Source organism: Euprymna scolopes, chromosome 38 (assembly GCF_053919585.1).
Source record: "Euprymna scolopes isolate OS-2025 chromosome 38, ASM5391958v1, whole genome shotgun sequence".
NCBI lineage: Eukaryota > Metazoa > Mollusca > Cephalopoda > Sepiida > Sepiolidae > Euprymna > Euprymna scolopes.
The window spans coordinates 19113951-19138725 of record NC_136519.1 but is presented as its reverse complement, the minus strand read 5'-3'; the positions used below and the strand labels follow the sequence as shown (position 1 = coordinate 19138725).

The window sequence follows — 24775 nt, the reverse complement described above, 5'->3', positions numbered from 1 at the left end:
CTGACTGCCAACTGACTGCCCAACTGACTCAACTCAACTGAATAACTAACTCTTAGATCCTATATTGAGAATCTCCTCCGCCTATGACGTCAGAAGTATGTTTTCAAACGTGACTAATTACACGTGGCTTAACATATGTTTGTCCAAAACACACTTTTGGCAAACAAAAGAATCCTCAATATATAACTCTAACCTATTTTTTAACAATATATTTTTAATTTGCATTGTTCATTCTTTTAGTTGACATTTTTAATATTCCAATTTCTACCTTATATTTTTATTGTTTTACTCTAACAGGATTACCATGGCTCTGATAATGGAGCGTTGTTGGAAGATCCTGTTCAGGACTGGACTTTGATATCCGCTAACCAGCAAAACAATCAAACCAAATTGACATTTAAACGAAAACTAATCACAAATGACAAAAATGATATGGATATTACGGTAAGCATATAATTATTTCTTGAATAGAGTATAATTTATCGTCTAATACGATATGTTGATATGTTGACATGCAGTATTGGGCCTGACAACAAACTGAAAAGTGTAAATATAAAAGCATAAATATAAAAGTATGAATATTTAAGTGTAAATATAAAAGTATGAATATAAAAGTATAAATATAAAACTGTAAATATAAAAGTATACATATATAAAAGTATAAATAAAAAAGTGTAAATATAAAAGTATAAATATAAAAGTATAAATATAAAAGTATGAATATAAAAGTATACATATAAAACTGTAAATATAAAAGTATAAATATAAAACTGTAAATATAAAAGTATAAATAAAAAAGTGTAAATATAAAAGTATAAATATAAAAGTATAAATATAAAAGTATGAATATAAAAGTATGAACATAAAAGTGTAAATATTAAAGTGTAAATAAAAAAGTGTAAATATAAAAGTATAAATATAAAAGTATAAATATAAAAATATAAATATAAAAGTATAAATAAAAAAGTGTAAATATAAAAGTATAAATATAAAAGTATAAATATAAAAGTATGAATATAAAAGTATAAATATAAAAGTATGAATATAAAAGTATAAATAAAAAAGTATAAATATAAAAGTATAAATATAAAAGTATGAATATAAAAGTATAAATATAAAATATAAATATAAAAGTATAAATAAAAAAGTGTAAATATAAAAGTATAAATATAAAAGTATGAATATAAAAGTATAAATATAAAAGTATAAATATAAAAGTATGAATATAAAAATATAAATATAAAAGTATGAATATAAAAGTATAAATATAAAAATATAAATATAAAAGTATAAATAAAAAAGTGTAAATATAAAAGTATAAATATAAAAATATAAATATAAAAGTATAAATAAAAAAGTGTAAATATAAAAGTATAAATATAAAAGTATAAATATAAAAGTATGAATATAAAAGTATAAATATAAAAGTATGAATATAAAAGTATAAATAAAAATGTATAAATATAAAAGTATAAATATAAAAGTATGAATATAAAAGTATGAACAGTCTAAAAGTATAAAAGTATGAACAGTCTAAAAGTATAAATATAAAAATATAAATATAAAAGTATAAATATAAAACTGTAAATATAAAAGTATAAATATAAAACTGTAAATATAAAAGCATAAATATAAAAGTATAAATAAAAAAGTGTAAATATAAAAGTATAAATATAAAAGTATAAATATAAAAGTATGAATATAAAAGTATAAATATAAAACTGTAAATATAAAAGTATACATATATAAAAGTATAAATATAAAAGTATAAATATAAAAGTATAAATATAAAAGTATAAATATAAAAGTATAAATATAAAAGTATGAATATAAAAGTATACATATAAAAAAGTGTAAATATAAAAGTATAAATATAAAAGTGTAAATATAAAAATATAAATATAAAAGTATAAATATAAAAGTATAAATATAAAAGTATAAATATAAAAGTATAAATATAAAAGTATAAATATAAAAATATAAATATAAGATTATAAATATAAAAGTATAAATATAAAAGTATAAATATAAAACTGTAAATATAAAAGTATACATATATAAAATTATAAATATAAAAGTATAAATATAAAAGTATAAATATAAAAGTATAAATATAAAAGTGTAAATATAAATATAAAAGTATAAATATAAAAGTATAAATATAAAAGTATAAATATAAAGTTTAAATATGAAAATATAAATATAAAAGTATAAATATAAGATTATAAATATAAAAGTATAAATATAAGATTATAAATATAAAAGTGTAAATATAAAAGTATAAATATAAAACTGTAAATATAAAAGTATAAATATAAAAGTGTAAATATAAAAGTATAAATATAAAAATATAAATATAAGATTATAAATATAAAAATATAAATATAAGATTATAAATATAAAAGTATAAATATAAAAGTATAAATATAAAAGTATAAATATAAAAATATAAATATAAAAGTATAAATATAAAAGTATAAATATAAAAGTGTAAATATAAGAATATAAATATAAAAGTGTAAATATAAGAATATAAATATAAAAGTGTAAATATATAAGTATAAATATAAAAATATAAATATAAAAGTATAAATAAAAAAGTGTAAATATAAAAGTAAAAATATAAAAGTATAAATATAAAGGTATAAATATAAAAATATAAATATAAAAGTGTAAATATATAAGTATAAATATAAAAGTGTAAATATAAAAGTATAAATATAAAAGTGTAAATATAAAAGTATAAATATAAAAGTATAAATATAAAAGTATAAATATAAAAATATAAATATAAAGGTATAAATAAAAAAGTGTAAATATAAAAGTATAAATATAAAAGTATAAATATAAAGGTATAAATATAAAAATATAAATATAAAAGTGTAAATATCGTGAACTACAGTTGAAAATTCTAATTGTGTTCTAAAGAGAAACAGGCCCTATCGGTGGGGCATTAGAATACACCGACTGCCCCCCTGCAGAGGGTAAAAGTCCCTCAATGGGGTCATGGATATGACCTTAAACTATATCCAGCGGTGAGGCCCTAGCTTGCGGTCTTTGGGGAGTGTGGAGCCACCCTTTAATTATCATTGCTCCCAGGTCCACTCTGACCCGGAGTGCTAGTACCTGTTAGGGTTCCAACTATGGGTTAAATAGAAACCGACTTGAAAACAACAAATATATTCTATTAAAAAAAAATGTTCTTAAATCTTTGGATTCGGCATTAAATAGCCCGCAAAGGGTTGATATGCCGTAAAACAAAAACAACCAACCAACCAACTAAAGAGAAACATTAATTTTGAACGCGCCCCTGTCATATCAAAGAACATACTGTTACTTTTATACGCCGGGGCGCTTCCGCTTGCACAAAATATTGATACTCATTCAATACTGAGCAACATGGAGTCCCCTCTAGTATATATATATATATATATATATATATATATATATATATATATATATATATATATATATATATATATATATATATATACTAGCATTTCAGCCCAGCGTTATTCGGGTGTTTGGAGGTGTATGTTGAGCAACAACAAAAATCGGTCAATTTTTTTAAATTTTGACCCCTATTATCACTACTTAACATTTATTGTTTTCGGCTCAAATTAAGTTATTATGATATTAGATCCATGTCCAAGAAAGCTATATCCAAAATTTCAAGTGTTTAGACCCGAAATTGTCGGAGGAGTTTGGTAGAGTTCTCAAATGTCAAATCGTTGAACTTTGACTCCTTAACAGCCGAATTTCTGTCCAAAAACGGATTACAGAGATTTTCCCACATCTCAGTATCTTGTATATTAAATTTCGAGTCTGTAGACTGAAAATTGACAGAATTATTGCGTAGGGAAATGTACACAGAAGCACAGACACACAGACACAGATACATATACGTTCACTTTTATAAATATACTATTATGGGTGCCCGGCGTTGCCCGGGTGTTTGGATGTGTCTGTTGAGCAAAAAAAAAAAAAAGGTGGTAGTAGGAAAGCAGGCTCAAACCTGTAACGCGAAGAAGGAAAAGAACAGGAAAAACGTGACGTCTTTGCTGTTACAACCACCGTCAAACCGGAAGTAACTTATGTTTAAATTAAGATTAGACAATCGAAAGGACAGGATGATTTTCAAAAGTATCGGCGAAAAAGCGACCTCCCCCTGTAGAAAAGTGCCCAGTTTAGTGTCAAGAAATTAATGTTTTTAGTCAATTTTTCGATATTTGTCGTCTAAAAGGTCGAACTTCAAAACGATACTGATCTTGTAAAAATCCGTCACATTGGTAACTAAATATTTTCGACCCAAACCGATGAAAAAGCTTGCCCTGTCTCTGAATATCCTTTATGTCAAATTTCAAGTGTTTAGACAAAACATTGTCTGAGTAATTTGGTAGAGACCACAGAGATCAATTTTTCTTTAATTGGACCCCTATTATGACCCCTTAACATTTATTGTTTTGGGCTCAAATCAAGTTATTAAGTTAGATCCCTGTCCAAGGAACCTATATCTAAAATTTCAAGTTTTTAGACCCAAAATTGTCGAAGGAGATTGGTAGAGTTCTCAAAGGTTAAATCGTTGAACTTTGACCACTTAACAGCCAAATTTCTGGCCGAAAATCGATTACGAAGATTTTTCCAAATCTCAGTACCCTGTATATCAAATTTCGAGTCTGTAGACTGAAAATTGACAGAGTTATTGCGTAGGGAAATGTACACACACACACATACACTCACACAGACACATACACAGAAACGTTTACTTTTATAGATATACTATCATGGGTGCCCAGCGTTGCCTGTGTGTTTGGATGTGTATGTTGAGCAAAAAAAGAAAGTGGTAGTAGGAAAGCAAGCTCGAACCCGTAACGCGAAGGAGGAAAAGAACGGGAACAAAAGCCTGACGTCTTTGCCGTTACGACTACCACCAAACCTGAAGTGACTTATATTTACATTAAGGCTGGACAATCGAAAGGAAAGGATATCTTTTAAAAATATCGGCGAAAAAAGCGACCCCCCTGTAGTAAAGTGCCTAGTTAAAGGTGAAGATGTTGATGTTTTTAGCCAATTTTTCGATATTTGTCGTATGAAAGGTCGAACTTCAAAACGATACTGATCTATGTAAAATTCGCCGCCGCTGTCGAAAGTTTTTAATAGACATGCAAACATACATGCATACATACATTTATATATTGGTAACTAAAAATTTTCGCCCCAAACCGATGAAAAAGCTTGTCCTATCGCTGAATACCCTTTATGTCAAATTTCAAATGTTTAGACCAGAAATTGTCTGAGTAATTTGGTAGAGACCGCAGAGGTCAATTTTTTATAACTTTGACCCCCTATTATGACCCCTTAACATTGTTTTGGGCTCAAATCAAGTTATTAAGTTTGATCCATGTCAAACGAACCTATATCTAAATTTTCAAGTGTTTAGATCCAAAATTGTCGGAAGAGTTTAGTAGAGTTCTCAAAAGTCAACTCGTTGAACTTTGACCCCGAACAACCAAATTTCTGGCCGAAAACCGAGCACATAGATTTTCCAAAATCTCAGTACTCTGTATATCAAATTTCGAGTCTGTAGACTTAAAATTGACAAAGTTTTTGCGTAGAGAAATGTCCACAGACTGACACACAGACACGTTCACTTTTATAGATATATAAATAGATAAATAAATATATATGGAAACAATTTCCTTTTTACTGTAAACTTGTTCCGCAAATATTATGCAAGTATAAATCATATAGAATATCTGCATGAATAATATTACAGTTAATAGTTAACTAAAGATGATCATCCCATAAGAAAACCGAAAAAACTAATAGGGAATTAATTAAAATGAATGCTTAAAAGAATATGCAAATTAGCTAGATCTTTTGCTAATGAATGCAATTCCACAACCCATGTATAAGAAAATTGTATTTTCTTTTTAAATAAATAGAAAAGCGGGTTTTTAATATGAATATCAATACACACAAAAGAAAGTTGAATTCATAGAAGTATATGTATATAATATAAATTTTCGTCAAAATAGAATATATTTGACGATTTATAATATCTGAAGTTTCACGATTTCATAATGTTCCTTTTATTTAAAGAATTCTTTAAATGACTGTTATTTTATTAAAAGAAGAGTATTTTCTTTTCTTAATAGCATTGACCCTGACAGACATTTATTTTTGCAAAAGGAATATCGTTTTTAAAAATAAATTATACAGACAAACGAATAATAAACATTTTACATGTAAATTTGCCGATGTCTGTATGCGATATACATGTATGTAAACAAATATATCATTCGCTATAAACCATCCCTGCTGCATAAATATTATTTTCTGAGAATTTCAGTGTTATGTTACCAGTAGTTTGAGAGTTTACCTGTTAGATATTTACACACACATACATGTATTTTTTTATTTATATAGAAAAGTATTTTCTTTTCTTAATAGCATTAACACGACATACATTTATTTTCGCAAAAGGAATATCGTTTATAAAAATAAATTATACAGATTAACGAAGAAGGCAAGTCCAAAGTGTTTACTTTTCGCCGATTCGTTCGTTATGTTACGCTATCAGATTGAAGTTTGACACAGTATTCTTGTTCCTAGCGGGAATCTTGCTGCCGAACCTCGTAGTGGATAAGTATTTGCCCAAGTTAACTTGTAATTTACACTCTTCTAGGAGTCGAAGGTTCAATCTTCAGTGCGGACGAGGTTCCATCTCCAGTGCGGATGAGACTCAAAATATAATTGCGAATTATTTAGGACTTCTACCCAGTCATGGCTGACGGGATGAGAGCATGATACAACTGTAGGTTAGCATGAAGGTTCCGTTCGAAATTCCGTGCAGATTTCAGAGTCCGACAGAAAGATTCCTGAATTCGGCAGAAAGAGTCCCGAGTTCGACAAGATACACCCGAAGAAGGTTAGAGGTTACATCGACCGAAACGTTGTGAAAATAAATCATATGATAAGAACAGTAATTAATCTGCATCTTTAAAATTCAGAAATGTTGTATTCTTGTTTTACATATGTACCGCTGTAGGCTTTTTTCACACGGAACCCACACGTTGTATGCAGTCTACGTCGCAAGGAACAGAAAACAAGTAATAACTTCACTCATTTTTTTTTCATTTGTAACAACGCCATTTATTTCCGGGTACGTTTCTTCGAATAAAACGTGATCGTCTTCTCTCACGTTATCGTGCTCTTTTTTTCTGACTGCTGTCCCCTCGAACGTCGTCTACATCTCTAACGTGATCTCAAACGTGCTCTCGAACGTGTTCCCGAACGTGCTTCGGGGCGTGCCCCTGAATGTGTTCTTTCTCTCTGACCTCTGTCGTCTCGAACGTCTCTAACGTGATCGTCCATTTTATAGTCTTTTCCCTACCAGTGACGTCATTTCGTGTGCATTTGCATATGCGCGTCTGCAAAAAGACGAAGCGAGAGTTACGAAAAGGAAATACAAGGTTAAATTTCGACTCTTGTATTACTATTATTAGTTAAAATCGTAACATATATTAATTCAGTAATTTGAATAACAATATACCGTTATAGAAATATTTGTCAACATTTGTTTTGTTTTGTTTTTTTGTTTGTTTTTTTTTTAACAGGGCGACACAATGCGGATCCTATGGGCTTACAGCGACGAAGAATTCAGTGTGAAGGATTTTAAAGTCGGCGGTTATAAGAGTTTATATTTGTTGCAAGAGAAACGGCCGGATATCCCGATTCCAGATAATGCCACTAAACTGCTCATCGCTGTCAATCAGGTAAACAAGTATTTTCAATATTGTTGTGGATCGATAAAACTCTGAAGAAATTTAATGAACATAAAAACATTAAGTAGAAAGGCAACTAACGCATAATAAAAGGGAGTGGTGATACGTCAGTCCGACTGCCAAATGTGCATAACGTGAGATAAAAATTTGCAGACTTTTTTAAGCTTATTCTATGGTTAAAATTTTATGACAATTGGTAAAAAAATAACCTATATTTTCAAACCAATAAAATATGCCCAAATAAAGTTGTCTACATTTATATACACATAGTATCCTGGCAAGCCAACTTTAGTGTTGCCCTTTGTGATGAATTCTTCTTGTTTTTTTTTTTTTGTTTGGTTGTCTCCTCTGTGGCCTTGCCAGGCCACTAATATATATATATATATATATATATATATATATATATATATATATATATATATATATATATATATATAATCTGAAGTTATTGTTTTCCAAAGGTGAAGTAACTAATGAAGTTTCACGAGATTAATACAATAGTGCTCAATACCGAAGTAGAGCAGAGTATAGACTTTATTTGTTTTTACATAAACAATAATATGTTGCTACACAGTCATGAGCATGTTTCGGCCAGCTAGTTACTAGTAACTAGAGACCTCTTCAAGAGGTATCTGACTGTGTGACAACATATTGCTGCTTGTGTAAAAATAAATTATATGTATATACATATATATATATATATAAATGTAAAAATAAATTATATATATATATATAAATGTAAAATATATGCTTGTTCATAATCGATAATCTAAAAAACAAATAATACTGAACCGATTGCCTCGATATTTTGCTTTAGCATTTTTATCTAATCCAACCGTGTTTTCATATATTTAAGATTTAAAAATAGTACAGTATTAAAAACACCTTTTTTTTTTAAATCGTTTTTCTCGACAAAATTCGATCATTTTGAACGCAACAAAAATTCGGTTCTCTTTTTCGTCACTTTTTCTTAACGATTGTTTTATTACTTCGCCTTACATTACTCGTTATTTTAAGTTGATGGCTCCCAAGTTATATATATATATATATATATATATATATATATATATATATATATATAATTTAAAGGAGATTAGAATAATAGTCTAAAGAGCTAAGTGTATTTTAATGTAATAGTGAAATTACTAGTTTAATTAAAATACAGGAAATGCTCGTTGTAATTTAGATATATAATAAGCTCGATAGTTAAATGTCCTAGAGCTAATTCAATATTAAGTAATGTGATTTATAATTTAAAAATTAAAAAAAAAAATTTTTAATTTAAAAATCAAATTTTAATATATATATATATATATATATATATATATTAGTTTTTATCTGACTACTATATATTAGATGCAGTATAATAATCGATAGCGAATTGTCTCTATAATAATAAATACATATTCTACATGAATTAAAATATCATATTTAAGCGTATCTTACGACTGAGAAAAGCCGAGCCGCCTGCGAGCAATAATTTTACAACTATTTGGGCCGTCCGGTCGCCATTGCTTGCTTGCTTGCTTGAATCTTGTAATAAATAATTTTACCAAAGATTTTTCATAAGTTTTGGTTTTGGTTTCGATTCTGGTTGATGGCACTTTTTTTACTTTGAAATCACTACTATGTATTGGGTACTATATAATATATATTAATCGATAGAGAATTGACACTATAATAATATATCTGAAATCTACATAAAAAATATCATACTTAAGTATATTCTACGACTGGGCAAGGCCAGGTGCCTCTGCTAGTAGATAAATAAAAATATATCTTCTTTATTTATTGAAAATTTTAAGAAATTATATTAAAAAAATATTTCATATTCTCGTTCTTCTTACCGAAAAAATAATTATCGACTAAATATTTTCTTTTACGTTTCGTATGTATTTTAACTCTACGTTGGTCCTGGATATGACCTTAAACTATATCCGATGGTGAGGCCCCAGCTTGCGGGCTTTGGGGAGTGTGGAGCCACCCTTTAATTGCCATTGCTCCCAGGTCCACTCTGACCCGGAGTGGTAGTACCTGTTAGGGTCCAACTATGGGTTAAATAGAAACCGACTTAAAAAAATAAAAATATATATACTCTATTAAAAAATTGTTCTTCAAAATCACTGGATTCGGCATTAAATAACCTGAAAAGGGTTGATATGCCGTAAAACAAAAACAACCAACTAACTCTACGCGTTGAGTTTCCGGTAAATAGTAATCATACACCAGTAAAATCTTTGTTTGGATGGATGAATAATGCGTGAAGACATATATCCACAAATTGAAATACAAACTGTTCATTTCAACTTGCCGACATATTTTACTTCTTCCTTCGCATGCCTAAATTCAATTAATTTCTTCAAATCATTAAATATTAAACCTTCTTTACCTATATCTCGATAGCCATATTTATAGGAGACGCAACTAGGGCGCTAAATGTCTTGGTTTCGATTCTAGCTGATGGTACCCAAGTCATTTTAACTGTTCATATCACTATTATATATTAAGTACAATATAATATTCAGTAGAGAATTGGATCTGCAATAATAAATACGAAATCTGCACGAATTAAAATATATTTAAGCGTATTTTACGACCCGACAAGGTCAAGTGTCCCTCGCTAGTTATTTAATAAATCGAACAAATATCTCTTCTTTATTTATTGAAAATATTAATAAATTATACCTTTTTAAACAATTCATATTCTTGTTATTCTTACTGTAAAAATAATTGTCGGGTAAATATTTTTTTTTTTCACATTTCGTATTTAAACTCTATGAGTTTAATTTCTAATATTTTCGTGAAACCGAAGGTACGAATGGATAAATATGTATTACGTCCAATAAAAAAATACATATGCTCTTGCACAGGTAATTGGGCACTCTCGTTACTTCTCCTAGAACATTGACACTGCCAGTATACTTTGGAAGACAATTGCTTAACTTCAGAAATTTATACAAATGTGAAGTTCAGGTGGATAATAGTAAAAAGGTTTAACTTGGAGGAACTGAATGTACTTTTAACGACAGATACTGAAACCATATTGCACCATTTAACATTGGAGCAGAGAAGGAACCAAATTGGAATGGAGATAAGGCTAAAAATAAGGATAGGAGAATAATAAATATTTAAAATAAGAAGAGAAACACGACTGCATGAAGTGAGTGGGTGGGGGAACTACGTAAAAAAACAGAATTTTAATTATAATGGTCAATAGTAGATAAAGCAAGAAAATCTAAACCTAGTAAATCTAAAAGATGTAGTCTATGCTTACTTGAGTGATTCCACATAGTGAATTCTAAAGAAGAAATATTAAACAAAAAGTTTGATGTTATACAAAGCTGTCTACATAGAAATAAATTCCTATTATCATGCTTAAGACTTGATTAAAATAACAAGTATATAAGAAATAAAAATAATTCAGAAATATGCTGAGTCAAATGTAAGTGTAGAAAAAGAATTTTAAATTTAATACGAGGATTTTCCCTCTTCTTCCCCTCTTTCTTTCTCTCCCATCTCCTTCCTCTTCTTTCTTTCCCTTTCTTCCCCCTTCATCGTTCCCTAGATGCCCAAGAAATGGTCAACTACACTCCCTAATACCAAGAAGGAAATGAATAAGTACATGGGCGAATAAGTAAATAAACGAATAGAAAATAAATAAATAAACAAATCCGCACCCAATCAACCCTGTACCCGCACAGCTGAAGTTAACCCCCTGGACCCTTTATACAAAAAGAACCTTCTTTTGCTGAGAGTTAATTTTCGTATTTCATTAAGAATTCCGTTTTTTTTTTATATAAGCGTTGTTGCCTGAAGAAGTCTCTATTTACTGAACACTAGAAAACCGAAACATGCTTATGACTGTGTAGCAACAAATTACTGCTAATGTAAAGAAAAATTGAAGATGTAACTTGCTCTACTTCCGTATTGAGCACTCTTGTATTAACCTCATTATATTTCACTAGTAAGCCTACCTTTGAAAAATAGCAACCTCAAATTATATGTGTATATGTATATATATATATATATATATATGTATATATATGTATATATATACATATGTAAATATATATATACATATACATATATATATATACATACATATATATACATATATATACATGTATACACATATGCATATATATATATACATATGTATACTAGACTATCCTTGACCTGTTGGGTCAGTATGTTATATTAGCTATGAAATTAAAGTATTAGCGTAACACTTGTGACGTAAAAAAAATAGTTTTTTGTGGCATAACAGAAACATTTCTATGAAAGTATATTAAAATGAAAAACGAATATAGATAGATTTCTATGAGTTGTTCTGTTTATAATTGTTTATTTTTGGAAAAAAAACTTACAGCCATTGAATTATAAGTGGTTTGCCATACTTATAGGTAAATGTGCACTGAACAGATACCATAATACTTAAAGTTAAATTCAAATTTTGATATATCTTTTAATTTAAACGCAAAAAAGAACAACTGGTACGCTGAAAACGTACACAGTAAAACAATACGTTTTATTATCGTGTTGATTATTTATTTGTAACGCAATTTAAAAAAAAACATATTTTCGAGGTTATTTATTTATGTTGGTATTGTAGAAGAAAATGTATGAATGTTTTTTAAAAAAGGTGTATTAAAAATGGAGAATAAATTAAAAAAAGGAAGGCGGTGGATAAAATGCTTTTATGGTTTTTAACGGGTAGGTAGATTTTTTTGTAAGAAAATTGCGTTAAAATAAATACGGAAATGAACGATATAAAAAAAGCAGAAAGTATTAACAATTGTTTATTTGGATGATTTAAACGCGAAAAAAAATTGGGACGCTGAAAACGTACACAGTAAAACAATACGTTGATTTATTTGTAAAAATAAATTGCGACAGTATAGTTGTAATGCAGAATAATTGCAAAACATCCCCACCCTTCCCATGTTAAATAATAATTTCTAAATAATAACCTTAATATTTCAGTGCGCAGGTCAAATTCTGCAAAAGTAGTGATTTGTGTTTATTTGTTTAAGCTATTATGTGTTTATGTTTATGTACGCATGCGTAACCGGAAGTCGTAAACCAGATGTTGGGTTACAACACCTGTTACAAGGTCATTTGAGTTTTATAATTATATAAATATACACATACACATATACATATGCATATATATATACATATATATATATATATATATATATATATATATATATATATATATATATATATGCAAATTCATTTTCTTCCTTAGCTAAAACAATGTTTTTGCCTATATTCATATCAAATGTCTATGTGGTTCTTAGTAATACATAAAGACGCTCCAAAATGATCTCTACCAAGGCCAGGGTGCCAAGCCATAGAGGCGCGTGTTTCAAGAATAAATTAAATCAGATACATAGAATTTCTTCACAAAATCAAGGTTTGTAATGGTTAAATGGTTAATATATTTGTATTTTTTTTCATTCCAGGCTGTAATTCCTAATGACGCCACAACCGCTTGGTGTAAGCGTATACAAGTTCCTACTTATACGGAGAAAATGCATGTGATCAAGGTAACATATGTATATATAAATATGTATGATTATACGAATATATTGCGGTGTATTGTTTAAAATAAGAAAAGTTAACACAGAGAAAGTAAGAGGTAGTTAATTCTGGAAATTAAAATAAATAATTAATCGTTAATTTCTCTCATTCAAATAGCTGGATATGAGTCTATCCTTTAAGAGTGTTTCATTACATCCCAAAACATACGCAAGCACACTTCCTACACTGTTGATGGCATAAGCATGAAATACTAGTGTCCCTAGGTAAAAATTGTTAATATTTAATTTAAATTATATATATATATATATATACTTCATTTACTCACATAAAATTAATATACGAAAGTATAGATTTATGCGTAAACTTTAAGTATTTACTTCAAAACTGCTCAATACATAGGTAGAGCTAGTTAGTAATTTATAAAATATATATGGCGATTAAGCTACACTGAATATTCAGCGTTTCATCCACTCTAGGATTCGTCAGGCTTATGCGCGAATTCTGTGGTTGTTTATTGTTTTTATATGGTCCTCTTCTGTTGAGGGTTTTAGTTAGCCAATCAGCTTTCTAGTATCCACCGCGCCCCTTCCTATCAGCCAATGGCATGCATTTATCGAACAAAGGATCTGTTTTAAAACTAGATTAGTTGTTTAAGGGAGACATTTCTTTCTTTTATATATATATATATATATATATATATATATATATATATATATATATATATATACATATGCGTACATACATATATGCACATATATACATATATATATATATATATATATATATATATATATATATATACATGCATATATGTGTGATCGTTTATGTATATTCATGTTTATTTAATTTATTTATTTGTTTATTTTCTATTGTTTTTGTTAGTTTTAAAACTATTTTGTATCGCTATCCTAGAGTAAATTTTATTTTGTGAACACAGTTATTTGCTATTTCTCTTCTACAGTTCAATAGATTTTGGGGTTCTTTAAAGTACAGGATAGCAAATTTTTCATGAAGGCATAATTTACATGGGTCGTCTAAATGCCTACATGTGGTAGCTTGTCTTATTATTTTCCATTCGACTACTGGCGAATGTCCGCTTTCTTTGAGTTCCCAGTATTTATTCGCTAGTGTTGTTTTTATACGGTCTTTTTTATTGTTGAATGTACTTTTGTGGTCATAGTATCGGGGTTTGAAATCTAAGGACGTCATGCCTATGTAATATTTCTTGTTATTCGGGTTTTCTTTCGCAAATATTGTTGCCTGATAAACTACGCTTTTTGTTAGACATTTATTTTGAACTGGGCAAAGTGTGCGGTGTCTACAGTTGCATTTATCTTGTTCGTTATTAGTATTTTTATTTATGATATGGTTGTTCTTGTCCGGGGTTGGTTTGTTATTATTATTATTATTATTATTATTATTATTATTATTATTATTATTATTATTGTTGTTGTTGTTGTTGTTATTATTATTGTTGTTGTTGTTATTATTATTATTATTATTATTATTTCTACTAGTGTCAGTTTTATTTTTGTCATAGTGTCTACTTTTTTTATTGTTTATTTTGTTGTTTTTTTACATTGTTTTTATTTAGTATTTTGTTATTATGTGCTTCAAGGAAATGAAAATATTAGGCCTAAAAGCCTTTAAGGAAATGAAAGAATTAGAAATCATTTGACGTTTGAGAAGCGGCAAAATCAGTTGGAAGAATTTGTGTGAGCAGTGATTTTTGCCTGTTGATTGACTGCAATATACATATATATATATATATATATATATATATATATATATATATATATATATATAAACTGTGTCAGTCGCTTTATTACAGATTAGTAAAATATTTCACTAAATATACGTCACAACGAAATGAAAATTATATCATCAAACGACTGCTTTAATGTAAGTTATTTCTCAAAATTTTATTTAAATTCATGCGATATTCACGAAATTATGACATTTTATTCTTTATCAAAGAATTTCGACTGTCCATCGCTATATTGCAGGTCTCCTAAAATGTTGTTTGAGGGCCAAAACACAATGTCTTATCCGAAATTTATTTTTTATTATATTTTTCTGTCAAAGTATAATAAACAAAAGCACATCCTAGGCGCTAAGCCTCAAATAAATGAATTATTTATCGACATCTGCACCCTTTTTAATAACTTAAAGCAACCTTTTGTCCTCCGGGAAATTCAATTGTTTGATCTCAAATATCAACTATGTTTTCCACAAGGCATCCTTTGAAGTAAATTGCTCTCCTCCCTCATGAACTCCTCTTTTTAATATTGATCAGAAATATTTAATGGGTTAAGGTCTGGATAACACGGTGGTTAGGTCATAAGAGTTTATCCAAAGAAGCCCATACATTCAAGGACGGCTGCAGTCGCCCTAGCAGAATGGCATGGGGCATTGTCATACATAAAAATCATCTGAAAGCGACGTGACAATGGTAGGTAATCTAGTCATGGTGACAAATGTTTATCCAAAAAGGTCGTGTGCGCATTGCTGGTAAGTTTTACATCCTCTGGAACTCGGAATAGTCCAACCAACTTATCCCTAATGATTCCCACTAAAAATATGATGAATCCACCTCCTCATTCGCGATGAACTCTGTAAGGGGTCAGAGTTCCGTTCGAGTTCCAAACTTTGGCCCATCCATCCGGACCGTCAAGAGTAGCACGGGTCTCATCTGTAAATAGGACACGTTGGAAATCTATTTTCATGCAATTCTGTGTCCAATCCTTTCGTTTTTTCCTATGTTGCTTGCTCAATGGAGGTTTTGGAATAATATTGATGTTCCTTGCCATCTCATTCAACACATTACAAGTGGATGTTGGAGCGATTCCAGCTCTTGCAAAAATGGAAACACTGGTGCTGTTTGGGTGACGAATTTTCCGAATATTACGATGTGAAAGGTTTCTTCTGGTTTCCTTATCTTTTCGGGACTTCGTGTTTGGGTTGTTCACGAATGAAGCTAAAGTTCTTGGATCCCTTTTCAACTCCATAGCTAAATCTTTGATGAACAATCCTTCTGCGAGTCCAACAACAACCCTTTCCTTTTCGATAACAGTTAATCGCTCCTTTTTTTTGGCATTTTAAAAAACCTGCAATAAACCGATAATAAATAAAATGCCATAAGTTCGTGAATATCGCATGGATTTTAATAAAATTTTGGGAAATAACTTGAAACAGTTATACAATTTTCATTTTTGTGTGGCTTATATTTTGTAGAAATATTGATATATTACTAATCTGCAATAAAGCGATTGACACAGTTTATTTATATATATATATATATATATTGGTATATTTAGGCAGCATTTTTTCATTCAAGCAAATATTATTAAATACAACGGAGACAAATGTAACTCCAAAAATAATACATACATTGGGCATACAACAACAACGTTGTCCCGGCGAATAACTATGCACCTTAACGACACAAGCGCGATTTACAAACATTTAAAAAAAGAACATAGCTGTCCCCCCTCCAATGTTAGAAAGGTCCTCGTCGACAACACAAAAATTATACAACGGGAAAATAATGTAAAAAAATTAAAGATTCTTGAAGCGTCGTACATTAGAACTCTTCAACCTAATATAAATGACATTGCATTTCAAAAAAACAGTAACGTTCTGAAATGTCTTGCGTAGTCCGTGTTGGACGCACTTCGTACATGGTGTCTACGAACTTGCTGGTTTTAACACTCGAATTTTTAATCGACTTTTATTCTTAGTCGACTTTTATTTTAACTCATCACTGATTATATATATTTTAGTTTTCATTTTTAATCCTCATTTTCGCAATCCTGTATTTTTAACACCTGATGATGATTCGTGGACGAATCGAAAGCGCTCGTAACAGCAACATGTATGGATCCTTTATTAATATTTTTGATTTTGAAACGAAGAAGACAATACGAAAAATTGAAAAATTAAAAAAAAGAATTATAAGACAAAATGTCTCCGTTGTATTTAATAATATTTGCTTGAATATATATATATATATATATATATATATATATATATATATATATATATATATATATATATATATATATACTGCGTGTCAAATTATTAACGAGATAACATTTATTTTACCAGTTTCAGAAACTTACCGGTAGTTTCGTATCAAAAGCTTCGGAAATGTTGGCAATGCTCAGCTGCACGTACTGTGAAATGTTTATACTGTTCCGCGCAATATAAACAACTTGACATCGTAATTGCTGAATCCACGGTATTTCAGGTGTGTCAAATTATTAACACGGCAGTTTGTTTCGTCAATAAAATGGGTCGTAAAGGTGGTTTGAGTAGTTCTGAAAAGAGTACTATTACAGAACAGCTAGGAAAAGGTAAAACTACCCTCGAATATCGAAAGTGATAGGAAGGTACCATCAAACGGTGAGGAACTTTGTCAATGGCCCTATAAATGTATGTAAGACAGCTGATAATTGTAAATCTAGAGTTGTTTCACACCGTTCTCTACTTCAAATTAAACGTGAAGTTGTTAAAAACCCTGAGCAGACAAGTCGAGAAGTTTTTGACCAAGCCGGGTTGAAGAATGTCTCAAAAAGTACTCGATGTCGCCTTCTGAAAGAAGTGGCAAAGTATGTGAAGCCTGTGATAAAGCCTCCATTAAAGCAACACCGACAGAAATGGGCAGAGGACAACATATAAACGGATTTTTCCAAAGTTCACGGATGAAGTGCGTGTCACTCTTGATGGCCCGGCAAGGGATGGGTCCTAGATGGACGACATTGTCATCAGCGTTTAAGGCGCCAACAAAGTGGTGGTGGGATAATGATTTGGGCTGGAATTATCGGAGGCACTTTAGTTGGCCCATGTAGAGTCTCAGAAGGCGTAAAAATAACGTCAAATGCTTACATAGCTTTTCTGAAGGAGAATTTTCAACCATGACTAAAGAAGCAATGGTTGACGTTCAGCAGAACCATTATCTTTATGCAGAATATTGCTCCCTTGCATGTAGCAAACAAAAGCAAAGAGTATTTGCAACAACTGGGGTTCTCTGAGCTACGGAAGATGAAGTAGCCTGTGAATTCACCAGATTTTAACCCAATTGGAACCTTTGGAATATCATGAATGCAAATTGACGCCAATTTAAGAACAAAGATGAGTTGTGGGATGCTCTCCAAGAGGTATCGCGAGAAATAACTGTTGACGAAATCACAAATTTGACTAATTCAGTGGACCAACATCTTTTACAAGAAAAAAAGGTCGCATATCCCCTACTAATTATGTCAACGTAAAAATTGCTATGTAGTTATTGTGTTCTAATCATTTTTCCTAGTTCATTTAATGTTTGAAAATTATTTTAATAAACAAGTTATTGGTATATTGTGTTTTTTCTCAACCTCGTTAATAACTTGACACAATGAAATCAACAGATATTCCTATCTTCTGCAATAGTTTCGCTAATACTTCTTTAAATACTTTTATTTTCTGACTGAAGTAGCTAAATAGTATTGTAAGTACTTTCTCAAAGTTTCATGGATTTTTATTCACTCGTTCCATAAATATTTAAAAAATTGTAAAGTCGTTAATAATTTGATACGCAGTATATATATATATATATATATATATATATATATATATATATATATATATATATATATATATATATTAGTGGAAGATAAAACTTTGCAACTTACAATTTACGAAATTTATCATTCGAAACAAGGGATACACGAGTAAACAGATTACTTCCTTATTTCATGGAGTTTTAAAGAATAGCTCTTATCTTCAGAGGAAAAACAGTTATTGAAATACTTAATTTTCCTATAATAAATAGGTGGTTTTCTTTGTACCGATAGGCCATGTTTTATTTAGGGACAATTATTTATTACCGCTTCCTGTCACGTGACCAGTGTTTCCAATTTAGCGGTTTTCCTGCTAGATCTGGAGATTTCGTTTGCAATCTAGCGGGGAATTATAGAAAATTTAAAGCACCCACACACCCGCAATTTTAGATTAAAAAATAAAGAAAAGCGCTTGAAAATACTTTAAAACATAAAATAAACCCATTCATGTAAGTAAAAAAAAAAGTAGCATTTATTGCCTTTGGTAACAATTATTTATTGATTTTTTGTTTTTCACCTTTTTTTCGGCTAACCATTCTTAGAATCATTTTAGGTGGGGGGGAATTCCAACCTCCGAAGTTTAGTTTAAAATACGATCTAAGCAACCCCGCTTAATTTAGAAGTATTTAGTCGAAAATTGTAAAAAGCAAGAAACAATAGCAAAAAAAAAACTTATACCAATACAGTAGAATTTAATTATCTAACATGGGTAGATTGGAGTGTTTATTCGTTGTAAACGTACCCGACAACCTATAAATGTCGACATTTCCAATGTGAATGGTAAGCTGGACTTATGTAAAAAATAACAAAAAGATATACCAAACTGACTTTTTCGTTTAAAAATGGAAGTATTTCTCTTTCGTTATTAATTTTTTTTTAATATTTTGTGTTTTATATATATAAAGTACAATTATTGAATGTGAATGTTTTGATTATATTCGTTTGGGGGCACAATTAAAAAATTAAGAAAAATTAAAACGGAGCGAAATTTAAGTTTCCGTTCCATTTTTACAACCACTGTAAAAAAGCGCATACTCAGCAAGTTTTATCGTAATTTACAAGCATAATGTTGAAACACTAAATCAACATTTTATTTATTTTTTTGCATAATTAATGCTGGAAGTATTTTCTGTTTATTTTCTAAGCATCTGTTAAAAAAAAATAATTTGTACATTCTCTTAAAAAAAAAAAAATCAAACTTTTCTCTACTGTCACCTAACTATTTACAGTGTTCATGTAAAGCATTCATCTGTTCTTTTTATAATAAAAATTCCGTTTTCAAAGAGAAAGGTTTACTGCCAAATTTCTTTTTAAAAAAAAGTGCAAGTTTTCCTGAAAAAAAACTTTCACCTAACAATTTATGGTAAAATATTAATCTTTTTTGGGGAAAAAAATAACTTTTATTGATTAAAAAAAAATGCAAAAAAAAATAAAAGTAAATAAACGAACAAAATGCAATGTTTCTTGAGGAATGTGTTCCATTTTAACAAACTGAGCCACAGCAACGCGTGGCCGGGGATAGCAAGTATATATATATATATATATATATATATATATATATATATATATATATATATATATATATATTAGTGATGGGACGATGCCAAAATTTTTCCCGATTCCGATTCCGATTCCGATTCCGTTCAAAATTTCCGATTCCGATCCGATTCCCGATTCCGATTCCGATTCTTGTAAAATTTATACATATTTAATTAGAGATTTTTTTTGTTTGTTTTTTCGTAAATTTTCAAATTATTACATAAACCTCTGGTTAATGTCCGCGTATATTTTATCTCAAATGTTTGCCTTGTAATTGATTAAAAATTGTAACACAACAAAACATTTATTTTGATTTTAAAACAAAGCTATATTGTACCAGTTCGTATTTACTGTATAACATGCTACTTACATGAATAGTGGAAAACATTCGAAGATTCGAAGGCAAAATAAGAAAACGATGTAAGAACAATATATTTAACAACGCCACTTAGCAAAGCCACATCGCATTGTTACGAACGAATTTCTAAATAATAATATTACTATTATGAAAACCATTTTTAACGTGAGATTGTGTGAGCTTTCTGTGCTTTCTCTCGCAGCTAAATCCCTATTCCAAAATGAAATATTACTTTTATAGATTACGTGTTAGAACATTTTTTTAATTGGCGGAAAGAAAAGCGATCATTTAGAATTTAGAGTGTAAGATCAGTTTCGAATATAAATTTAACGTAAAATGATCATCATTTCTGGCCATCTTAATTCTTTATGGATATTAACTAAAGTGTTTCCCACTAAATTAAGTTCGGTTTGCAACGTTGTAAAACCATGTGTAATCGCTTAAAAAGTAGACACCCTATCCCCAATAAGCGCACATAATTTAAAATTGGTAACACACTACAGCTCATGTTACGTTATATTTATTTGTGAAACTGGCCGTCTATTTTAAATTCCTAATCGTTTTATATATATATATATATATATATATATATATATATATATATATATATATATATATTATAATCATGAGTGTTTAGACAAATATGAAAAAAGAGCCTAAAAAGGGGTGGTTTTTAGCCCTAAAAGTTCCCGGGGGGCGCAAAGCAGAGTTTTGCCAGGGTCAGCGATACTGAATTTACATTTGCAACAATTGCCTTCACATTTTGGACAAGTTTCAGTAAAATCTAATGGACGGGAAAAAAGTTATGGGGCCAAAAGTGTAATTTTTGCCATTTTGGGCATTTTTGACCCCTTTTCAGCCCCTGGGGGAGCAACGAGAGTTTTCTTTAAAAAAAAACTCGATGTTGTGCACATCTACGTATTGGAGTACAACTTGTGGCAAAATTTCAGAAAAAAGTAATCGACGATTATCCGGGAATCATCCGGACGAACGGACGAACGAACGGACGAACGCCACTGAAAACTATAGTCCCTCTCCGATAAATCGGGGGGACCAACAAGGAATGGGCAAAATTGTGAAAAGGCTTGGCCTTTGATTTAATTTGAAATATGCTTCCAGTGTGATTTTCTTTGATTCTGCCGGTATTGTTTATGTTTATACTTAAGGATTGCTACGACGGCGCCAATGCCGTCTGAAGCCAAGGCCTCCGTGATATATATATATATATATATATATATATATATATATATATATATATATATATATATATATATATATATATATCACGGAGGCCTCGCTGAAGCCCGCCAATCTCACTCAAAAGTTGAGTTGAAAGTATTATGGGGTAATTAACACCTTCGATGCCGTTGGTTTCGACAACAATACTTTTTCACACCCACTTGCCAAATTTCTCAAGGAGTTTAATATGAAAAGATTTCAAACGAATAGAGTTTTATTTTATTTTCCTGGAGCCACATTGTCTGACACCGTCGCATTTTTCTCGGGTTTCGGAAAAGTTAAAAATATACATGAATATCTCACAATGAATTTATCAAAGTCTGGATAAAATAGATAAAGAGAAAACATTTAGAAATTGTTCAGATTGAAAAAGAAATTATATTTACATTTAAAAGTCCCCCCTCATTGAAATTCTACTTTTGGACGATATTTGTAAACCCACTAAAAACCAAATTATTTTTAGATCTAGGATGAAGCTCTAAACTGTCTTCACGTATTAAAAAAAGGGTGCTTGTGCAGTTTACACTATGTTAAAAAACGAAAAATAAAAAAATATATATATTCTACGTACTCGTTATGGAATGAAGTTCTCATAAAAAAATCACGTTATTTCATCAAATAGTTTTTATTTTATGCCGTAAAAACGATTTGGGAAATTCGGAATCTTCCTAAAAAAACTGCGATAATTAGTCAAGGGAGCGTAAAACAAAAACTATTTAATGAAATTACGTGATTTTGTTATGAGAACTTCATTCTATAACGAGTACGTAGATCTATAGAGTTTAGTTTTACTAATAGTTTAAAAGAAATAAATATTTATAATCGGTACAAGCAATTGAAAATTAACTTTTGAAAAATATTCAAAGAATCGATTTTGGAATCGGAAATTATACACAAATTTTTCCGATTCCGATGCCGATTCCGATTCCCCGAAAATTACCGATTTAACCGATTCCCGATTCCGATTCCGATTCATCGGCACAACACTAATATATATATATATATATATATATATATATATATCCATATGTATATTCATATGTATATATATGTATGTATTCATGAGCATATATACGTATATATGTATATGCATATATATATACATATTTTGAGATACACATACGCACACACACACACACACACACACATATATATATATATATATATATATATATATATATACTTCTCTCTGTCTCTCTCTCTCTCTCTCTCTCTATATATATATATATAGAGAGAGAGAGAGAGAATATTAACAAGAATAATAAAAAGTGCATTATATATATATATTTATATATATATATATATATATATATATATATATATATATATATATAATCATCCACATACACTACTGTTTCGCTATATCCCAGCGCATCAGTTCGGCTAGACTAGAGATTGAACCATTAACTATCTAGTTGATAGTGGTTCTAACTCTTGCCCATAGGATCAGTACCCGCAAATGACCTCATCAAATGTCCAGTTATATAGAAGCACATCCATCGCTTTTACAATGCTTTTCCTGCTTTTTTTTGTTTGCAAACAAACAGAGAGCATCGCATAAACGCTAACTAAGCAGCGTGTGAAGGAATTTTACGACAGTCCTCTACCCAAGGACGGGGTCTTAAAATATACATATGCATGTATGTATGTATGTATGTATGTACGTACGTATATACATTATACACACACACACACACACACACACATATATATATATATATACATATATATACAGTGTAACACAAAAAAACGGGCTCCAACTCTAATTAGACCCTGTTTCTTAGTGTTTTGACCGAATGAAATGAAACTTTGGTCATAACTAGTTTATTATATTCAAACCATCACATCAAAAAAATTAGGGTCTTTGGTCTTTTTTTTTTTCTCCGTTGACTGTAAAAATGCTCAGAAAAACAATTGAATGTCCTCTGTTTTTTTTGGGGGGGGGGTCACCCTGTATATATATATACACGCAGGCTAGATTGTTTCGCTTTTTGAAGAATCTTACATGAGTTTCCGTCTCAAGTTAATGAGTCGATCTAAAGCACTGGTTTTCAGACGCCAGGTAACCCTAAATCTAACCCTAACCCTAACCCTTCTCCTATAAGTATTAACAGTTCTTTTAGACTTACAGTGTTGTCAGATTGGCCTTTCACAACCAAATTTTGCGAATACGAGTATGACCTTTTTTCCAGTTTTGCCGTCCAAAATTGTATTTTGCCTTTTAAAAAAAAAACTGACTTTTGTCTGATTATTTTACAAAAATATTTATTTTATAGTAATTATTAAAAAAAAACCGTTATAATTGATTTTTTTTTAAATAGGTTGGTGTTCAAATACTTTTTAATCTTGGCTTTTTCTTTGCTATTTTACGAATATGTCGAATTGAAAATAAGTATTAATAAAAAAAAGATTTACGAGTATTTTTGAAGCAATTTGTGCTGCAAAAAAAATTTATTGCCTCTTTAAATCATAGCTTTATTTTTTTACTGATTTCATATAAAATTATATTTGATATTTCTGGTATTAACTATTAAAGACAACGTTATAATTAAGTATTTTTAAGCTGCTGAGTAACAGTGCAGCAAATTTGAAATTTGCGTAACAATATTTCATTAAAGAAAATTTCCATTTACCAGTTTCAGCTAATTAGAGCAAGTTAGTGTGTATTATAAAGAAAAGCTTTGTTTATTATAGTCTTGCAATCT

General features: G+C 29.5%; 1 protein-coding gene across 5 annotated transcripts in view; it reads left to right on the top strand.

Moving 5' to 3' along the window:
• The window catches only part of LOC145263083 (DBH-like monooxygenase protein 1), a 414483-nt gene that overhangs the window by 345293 nt on the left and 44415 nt on the right, over nt 1-24775 (top strand). For 4 of the 5 annotated variants that reach the window (XR_013864474.1, XM_080119961.1, XM_080119960.1 and 1 more), the window contains exons 2-4: nt 298-444; nt 7620-7778; nt 13256-13339. Coding sequence is in view for 4 of the 5 variants with exons in the window: in XM_080119960.1 (XP_079976086.1) it covers nt 298-444; nt 7620-7778; nt 13256-13339 (390 nt within the window). In the remaining variant the exon portion in view is untranslated. The remainder of the gene's footprint in view (nt 1-297; nt 445-7619; nt 7779-13255; nt 13340-24775) is intronic. The other variant, XM_080119959.1, reaches the window with a different exon arrangement.